Source organism: Pteropus alecto, unplaced genomic scaffold, assembly GCF_000325575.1.
Source record: "Pteropus alecto unplaced genomic scaffold, ASM32557v1 scaffold70, whole genome shotgun sequence".
NCBI lineage: Eukaryota > Metazoa > Chordata > Mammalia > Chiroptera > Pteropodidae > Pteropus > Pteropus alecto.
In genome coordinates this window covers 3,406,268-3,415,077 of record NW_006431912.1, presented here as the reverse complement: position 1 = coordinate 3,415,077, position 8,810 = coordinate 3,406,268, and the positions used below count along the sequence as shown (strand labels likewise).

General features: G+C 38.4%; 1 protein-coding gene across 3 annotated transcripts in view; it reads right to left on the bottom strand.

Moving 5' to 3' along the window:
• KIF2A (kinesin family member 2A) overlaps positions 1 to 8,804 on the bottom strand; it is a 61,927-nt gene extending 53,123 nt beyond the window's left edge. For all 3 annotated transcript variants that reach the window (XM_006906055.3, XM_006906053.2, XM_006906054.2), the window contains exon 1: positions 8,704 to 8,804. In XM_006906055.3, the coding sequence (XP_006906117.1) occupies positions 8,704 to 8,767 (64 nt within the window). In that variant the 5' untranslated portion in view covers positions 8,768 to 8,804. The remainder of the gene's footprint in view (positions 1 to 8,703) is intronic.
• Positions 8,805 to 8,810: the final 6 nt, after the last annotated feature.

Sequence of the window (8,810 nt, the reverse complement as noted above, 5' to 3'; positions counted from 1 at the left end):
AATTCCATATAGTTTAACTAAAACAGGTAAACTCTTGTTTAAATTCAACCCTGGCTCATTTCAAAGATGACACTTCTAGACAAACTGCTTGGACATTTGTCATTGCATCTGAACTATACGCTCAAATGTCCATGGGCTGAAGTAAAGAAATGGAGATAAGGTTGCTACGCTATTTGAATCCTCTCATTCCATTACAGTACATCTAAAATTTTTGTCAGCAAACTCTAAATCTCTCATATTAAGCCAATAAACTAAGCACAACAAAAATGAACAGAAAAATTTACTTTAACTGAAACCCTATATGGTTGATCCTCATTCTTAAAATATTATCAATTCTTGTCATTAATTGGTCCATTATTCCAAATATAGCTTTGCCTTTTAACAATCTAAAGTTTTCATACCTCCCTTTTTAAATAATTTATTTTTAGAGCAGTTTTAAGGTCACAGCAAAACTGGGCAGATGGTAGAGACATTTCCCATACATTTCCTGCTTGCACATACCCATAGCCTCCTATAGTAAGTATCAACATCTCACACTGGGTATACTTGTTAAAATTGATGAACCCACACTGACACATCATTAATATCCAAAGTCCATAGTTTACAGTAGGGTTCACTCTTGGTGTTGTGTCTTCTTTGGGTTTTGACAAATGTGTAACATGTATCCACTATTTAAGTATCATATAGAATAATGTCACTGCCCTAAAAATCCACTATGCTCTACTATCCCTCACTTACCCCTTTTTAAGTCCTAAATTGCAAATAGCAGTTACAAGATTCTAAATGCAGAAATGCCATTCAAAATCTTCAGGATGAAAAGGAAAGGCAAAAGCCAGGGCAGAAAAAAATAAGCCAAAAATAAAAGCAAAGGAAAAGTAAAGGTAAAGGAGAGCAGCTGCATTTCAGGAATCAAAACACTTCGTCCCTTAAAGAGATGAGGCCAGATCCTTTAAGTACTATTTTTCCTTCCCATTCCCTTCCAGGAATTCTAAGAGGATCTTGGCTAATACACTATAACTGAGTCTTCTTACGTAGACAAAGCAGGTAGTTACAGTTTAAGTAAATTTGTGATCCAAATATAAACATTTATTGGAAGTGACTCATACCTTAGACTCACTTACTTTTAAGGTATTAGTAGCAAAAACTATAAACAGCCTGAGTTGGATGTTCTCTTTGATATTACATTTTACATAGGCTCTACAGCCGTTTTCATGAATAGGATTAGCTTGATTAAGCAGAACTGAAGAGACTTTATAACCTATAGTCAGATTTTCCAAATGTTAAGTCCATTCTTTTCAACATATCTGTCCTTTACTCAGCACAAGTGATATAGCACCATATAACATCGATTCTTTTTGCATCTGTTCCTTAATCATTGCTCACTCTCCTAGTCTGATGCAATCTTATCCTTGCTACCTCTCATTTTCAGTACTACACTCCTTCTACTCTATCACTAATCACTCGTTAACTCCTATTACTGCTCTTAGAAGATTAAGTGCTACAGTAGTTTCCAAGTGTCCTAGAAATTAATTCCAAGATGCCTTACCCTACCTTTGTTGCCAAGTCCTTAATAAGGTGCCCCAGATTAGTCTTATTTTCCTCATCTATCACTCTCCCCTTTGCCTGTTTCAATTGTCTTTTACCAGGCAAGCCCTCCATCTCTAGCTAATGTTGTGCCACTTGTATGAAATGCCTCTTTCCCCACAGGCAATCTACTGGTCATCTTCCTCCCACCATTTAAATTTCATTCTCCATGACTTCTTGTCAGGTCACTATTAGGAGATGCATTTTCTAAAATAATGGATCACAACTCTAGGTGCACAGTGGAATCACCAGTCTATGAGGTGTTTTAAAGTAAAATACTGATGTCCAGGCTCTAGATCAGGCAAAGGACCCAGATATTGGGTAATAGGTTGGGGGTTGTTCGTTTGTGTTTGGTTGGTTTTACCCAGAGCCTTACAGGTGATTTTAATGAGCAGCCAGGCTTACAAACTATACTAACCCTATCAATTCTAGAAACAGAATTCCCACAACTACATTTAACCAAAATGTTCTCTAAATATATCCATATCCCACACCCCTAAAATACACTTACAACAACACAGCCTTGACTAATGTATATAATTTAAATATCTGAAACAGCTTTTCATAAGGCTCAAACATTTTACAGGGCTTTATATAATGAGTATAAGGTTCCTCTTCTGTAAAATAGGAACAACACGATCTACCTTATAGCATTGTCATAAAAAGCAAGATAATGAATATTACACTTTTATCAAAGCAACTGGCTTATAAGCACACAAATGTTAAATCCCTTCAGGTATCAAGAGTACCACCTGGATTCACTTTTTAAGAAAGAAACAAAATTCAAGTAGCAGTATGAAAGATACAAGTCATCTGGATGAGGCTGAGTTGATAGCTGCTGGCCAAAAGTTATATAAATCTAAAGGGTCATTCTTTGCACAGTGTAGCCACTCAACAAATTTTACCATAAGTATATCCCATCCTGATCTTGTCTTTCCTTTAAAAAATTTTTATAGGTGAAATATGGTTAAAATTAATGCCAAAACCCTGGAGAAAAGTCTTTTAAAGTAAAATATAGCGCAGGGAGGTGTCTGATACTTACAGTTCTTTGACCACACTCTGTGGGGAAGTTGTTCCCAAATTACACGGAAGCACCATGAGATGGCTCAATCTGTTTTCATGCTCTGCTTCCTTGTTCCCTGTGTTTACGAGTACCCTAACACATGATATCCAGGGAGAAACCTCCTGCCAGGGGCTAGAAATTTAAAACTGAACAAACCCATTCCTTTAGATACCAAAACAAAAGTTAAAACTTATAAAGTTAAAACTCAAATGGGTATTAGAGAATAGAAAATAGGCCAGTAATGACAAATAATGCCAATTTCAATGGACTGACCGGGGTTACCAGGACTGGTGATGCTGTATTAAGAACTCAGAGGCTGAATATGGGTTCATGGGGAAAGCACACCATGATAGATAATGGATATTGGTCAGAGGAGGTGAGAGGGATGGCATGTATGACATATATTTTTTATCCAGAAGATTCATAACTTCCGGAGTCTAAAGAGCCTGACCTAAAAAGAGAAGGGTAATGATGTACATACACACAGAATGGCATACTTCCGTTGATATGAACCACACTATCATAATTTATTTATTTACTTTTGAGGGTGGAAACTGTGTATGCCTTACTCTTTTCTGTATCTCCAACACCTGTCAGAATGTCTAACATGTAACAGGCTGTTATTAAAAGTGCATTTAATTAAATTTGCTATAAGAAAACAAAAATATGAAATCTCATTATTTTGTGATTATGGCATAATCATTTCAGGTCTATACACCAAAATACCCTCATACCCCAGTAAATGCCCATTTGAACTACAAGCCTGACTGTAGTGGGTAGTAGGAAAAATAAGTAGTACCAAAAATGAGAAAGCCCTAGGCAAGAACTAGATTTAGAAGCATGACTTTTAAAAGGGACATCTCCCTTCAAATTTTACTATAAGGATAGTAACAAAAGTTAACTTAAAATTAAGGTTAACCAACAATGTAACGACACATCATTTCATTTTTGCCTAAATTTTCACTGGACAAATCCCAATGACCACGAACTTGAATTTTATTTAGTTCTCTCTGTTAAGTACATGGCGCAGCATGCTCTATGTATAATTAAGCATGTAAATGTTTAATATGGTGAGGTTCTAACATCTATTTTCACTTAGGCACTATAATATCATTCATGTTACTCTAATCAAAAGAGTTGCTGTATAATGGAAGGGCAACCTAATCTACACTTGCTCCACAACTGGATCAGAAGACTGAAAATAAATTTTACCTAGGGCTTAGAAATTATATCTATTCTTAAGCCCAGAACTACAATCTCAAAACAAATAAACATCTTAAAAGATTATTTTAGGTTCTAGGGCAAAAGTATTAAAAGCAAAATGGGTGGCTGAATCCAAGAATTAAGCTTTGCAAAAGATTAATGTAATTTTAACAACAAGTAAACTTGTGACTAGAAAGAATGGGTCCAGATGATTTCTCAAGGAATCCTGTTCTGGATTTTCCACACTCATGGTCTCCTTCTCTATTTGAACAGACACAGACACCGGCTCTTTGCTATTTTCTCTAGCTTTTTAAAAATTATGATACATAAAACAAGCTGACACATAGTCTTTTCCCCGAGTTCTAAAATGTTTGTCATGAGAATCAAGTGACTGGGCAATGAATATAGATTTCTGGCTTTCTGTGGTAATTCTGGAGACAAGTGGCTGACTATTGAAAAGGGCTTTAAAGGCTTACTTTGCTGAATCTTACTCCTTATAGTTAATAAAATGTCAGGATTCAATTGGATCTCACCAATCTGGCAAATTTTAAGCAATGTAGGTTTTCTGAACCTCTCTGGTAGTAGTAGAAAGAAAACTTTACTACAGAGGTTTGAATCTCAAAAAAGAAAACAAAAGCACACCTAGTTTATAATTTCATAGCATCATCAGTAAACATTTGCCAGCACTTAAACTTAGTCTTTGGTCCAGATTATGCCCCTTATTAATGTCATACTGGCAAATCTGACCTCAGATTCACCTGTAAAATGATGAATTTATCACCTTCCTACCCTGTTTACCTCATACAGCTTCTGTGAGGATTCAATTAGACAACCTGTTTGGAAAATTATGAAGGCCTAACAAATATGCTATATGGAACCATTATCATGCAAGTCATTATGTAAAAGGAAATAATTCACAAATTCCTCTCATTCGCCCCATCATCAATCACACAGTTGTACCTAAAGAACTATATTACTATGTGGTATATTTTTATTACCTAAATTCCCTTAGTCTATTCTCCAAAACCCTGTATATAAATGACACGTAAAGATAAACTAGCAGAAAAAATAAATGTGGCAAAGTAGGTAGAGAATCAGGCCATTTAAAATCTTTTCTAAAGTCTACCTGTCCTAAACGCCAAGATTTGCAATGGGTCCTCTGAAATCTTCAATTTCCTCTGGATTTCCGATGATTAGAGCATTCTTTTCACCAACGTGTAATTAAAAAACAGGAATATATTCCTCCCACAATTTTGTGTTTTGTGACCTTTGAACTATATCTTATCACTTTTTATCATATCATTTCAATTGGGCTCTATACTGGCTTTCCCACGAGTGAGAAGCAATTTCCTACATCCTGATTGGGTTGTAGTTAGCTGTATATGGTTCCTAACTAACAGAGAATTCTCTTTTCTGTCACAGTTCTTGATAGATAGTCTGGTTTCTATGCTGTGCAAGACAGGCTGCATGAATCTTGACAAGTCATTTATGATACCTGGGACTCAGTTTCCACATTTATAAAAATGAGAACTAGATCAACTCCAAGGATCTTTCTGGTTGAAACAGTCTATGATTCTCCTCAGATCACATATATCAACACTGCAACTAAGGAAACTCAAAGAACAATCCCATCCTAATTGCTGCTTCCAAATATTCAAAACTTTTCTCCCCAAAGGATAGTTAACAGCTAGAACATTTAAAAAATGTTTTAACAGTGCAGTTTTAAAATTTTTCAATAAAGACTGTATCTAGCTACACAACGGTAAGAGTGCCGTTTAGTTTTCGGAGTCACCGGATTCTTAAAAGGAACTTAATAAGATAATAAGACACATATAAGAAAATAAATAAATATATGACCGTCCATTTCCAGAAACCAGTCTCATTTTATACCTGGTTACCTGTGGCTGGGAACAATCTCAGGAGGCCAAGCCTAACCTGTCACTTCTAATCTAAGAACACCAGAAAAGTTGGATTCACCTTAGCATATCACTCATTTTCAGTCAACTCTAAGAATCTTGAACTAAAAGGCCTGTATGAGATGTGGGGGACCAGAATAGAGGTGGCAACACAGGATGAGCATAGATGTAGGGCTTCACTTCCTGGTAAGAGTTCATCTGAATGGCTGATTAAAGTAATGTTTGAAAACCAAAAATCTAATAATGATTCACTCAAAAACTACATGTAAGGAACTCTGCGAGGCACATGAGGATACACAGATAAATTCAGAGAATTTAAGAGTCTATTAGTATTTTAATCCTGTAATGCCCTGGTTGAAGTGGGTGTGGGTAGTCTGTCATCCCTCATTGCATTCTTCATACCACCCTTTCTCTAGTGCAGTTTGAAACATAATATTAAGAGAAACATAACCAAATATTAATACTTAAGGAAATATGCTGTTTCATGAGTGATATAGAATGACTTAGGAATTCAGAGGTTGACTGGCCATCTGCTTTTAGTACTTGGTGATAAGTTCTGAGCAGGGTCTTGAAAGATGGGAACAAATCCATTTGCCCTTGGAATATATTTTGTTAATTTATGAGCATCACTGACAGGAGAAGCATGTTCTAAAATGTGGACAAGGATCAGCATCAGCAAGCATCAAGTCACCAGTTAATAGCAGCCTGGAACAGCCCTTCTTCACTCATGTGATTGCCATTGTTTCAGGCATTAAATTAGTGCTCATACTACTTTAAAGTTTATTTTTGTTACAATAACTGCTAGTGTTTTATCCTATACAGGTCTGTTGCAGAAGTGGGAAGAAACAAAACAGCTTCTTTAAAGTGAAAAAGGGAAGGCTTGCAGGGAGTCTCCCAGACATTTCTACTGCCATCCAATACAAATGATCATTCTTTTCAAGTTCTCTACTTATTTTTTTTACTGTCTACCAATTTCATCAAGCATCTGAGGCACATTAATATGTACATGACTACAGATTAGGATGATACACAGTGTAATGACTTCCATTATTTCTTGTGGACAAATTATTCAAAGTCTGACTTTAGGTTACTGGCACTTATATAAGAATACAAAGCTCTTATATGCCTGGGCTTCTGGTATTAGGTAGTTGAAGGCTGAGAGTATTAAAAGCCTCTATCTTAGAACCCTAAAAGAACCAAAATTGTTTCAAGTCCAATACATTTAAATAAAACGATGTTAGTCCCGAAAAATAAAAATATACAAACCTTTCCAATGCCATATAATACTGCATTTTTTCTGATAGGTTTAACAGTAACACCTCTAATTATAGTTAAAGGCTTAGAATGTAAAGAACTTACACATTTTACTGCACTCCAAAATTTTAAATAACATGCAAATCTTACTTTTGAAAGTATATGGTGAATCTGTATTCACCTAAGAAATAAATGACAGGAATGGCACAGTTTAAGGAAAGTAATTTGAAGAGAATATAAACTCCAACTCAAGTAAAGGAGACATCATTTTCCACTAGTGTCCCTGGTAATTTCTAAAGCTGTAAATGGTATAATTTATCTTCTCACATACAGGAAAATGAATGATACTTTCAGTTAATACAAGTTATCTCAAATATAACAAAGAAAAAAATCCTCAACTATATACGGTCTTCCAATATATCATACAGATAACGTGAAAGTCAATCTAGCTTCACAAACTTGATCAAAATTGATCGAAACCAAGAGGGTATGGATATGATAGCAACATTACTCCTGGCGAGGCCAGAGGATAATGAATAAGGATAATAAAATGCATGAGTATAGGAGAGATGGAATCAAGAACACCGCACACCTCTGGATATTACACACCTCTAATTCTTTCAATATTTGGACTGAATGAAATTTTACTTATCTCCCTTTACGCGTTTTCTTCATTACAATATATATTATATCCAAGCCTGGCTGGCATTTCACTGCACATCCCAAGCTAGTGACATAAGATATTTTTCCCCAGAGGAACCTACAGAAAAATACATAAGCCTAAGCTTTTTTCTTGTTAATTAAGCATGCATCTTCACCTCGCCTTACACTTTTCTCTCGGTTACCTCTCCTGATGGTGTGAAAACATCAACATCTAGTCGTCCACCCCCACCCTCTCAGTAGTGTCTTGCATTGACTAGGCTCATCCCCTCGCCTTCCCTTTCGGTCTTATCATCTTTGAAAAGCTTATCGAATACTTCTTCCCCTTGCTCCCCCCCTCCCGCCCCATTATTCATGGCTGAGCACGACATTCTCCGCATCCTTCTTCCAAGGAAGGGACTGGCAAAAAAGAAAGGCATGCTCGAGAAACGAAAGCCGAAGAACCCTGACAACCACACAGCAGTTTAAACCAACGGCGCTGGCCTTCTCCCTCCACCTCGGCCTCTGACCAGTAGGGTTTTCTAAACACTGAAATCACTGGTCTCAACGCTCTCCCCAGCCCCCATCCCTCAAAGATGAGGCCGAAAAATGATAATGCCCGGGTTAAACCCGAGGGTAGGTCACCTCTCATCAAGCTCGCTATACCCGCCCCGCAAGCCCCGGGCTAGAGTCTCCTGGGAGGATGGAGAACGCGGGAGAGCAAGGGGCCCCTGGCCCAGGACCCTCCACTGCGCCCGCGCTAAGCCTCCAGAGACGCGGTTCGCTACACCCGGGTCCTATCCTCCCGCCTCCCCTCCGCCCAGGCCACGCAGGGGCCCTCCTCGCCCCGCGCACTGCAGCGGCACCCGAGGTGGACCCCACGCCGGCCTCACTTGAACACACGCCACACACAAAAGCGCTGCGGCCGCCGCCTTCCTGCCCCCACAGCCCGGCGGAGCAATCAATGAGGTGGCCGGCGCCCGCGTTCCCTCCGTGCACACCCGAATGCGGGGCCCGGCAGGCAGGGGCAGCGGTGCGGCTCACCATCGCTCCGCTTGATCTCCACGTAAATCCCGATCTGGATCTTGCCGAAGTTGGCCGTTGCCATCACCTCATCTGGAGCAGCGGCGGCGGGCCGAGGAGGGGGACGG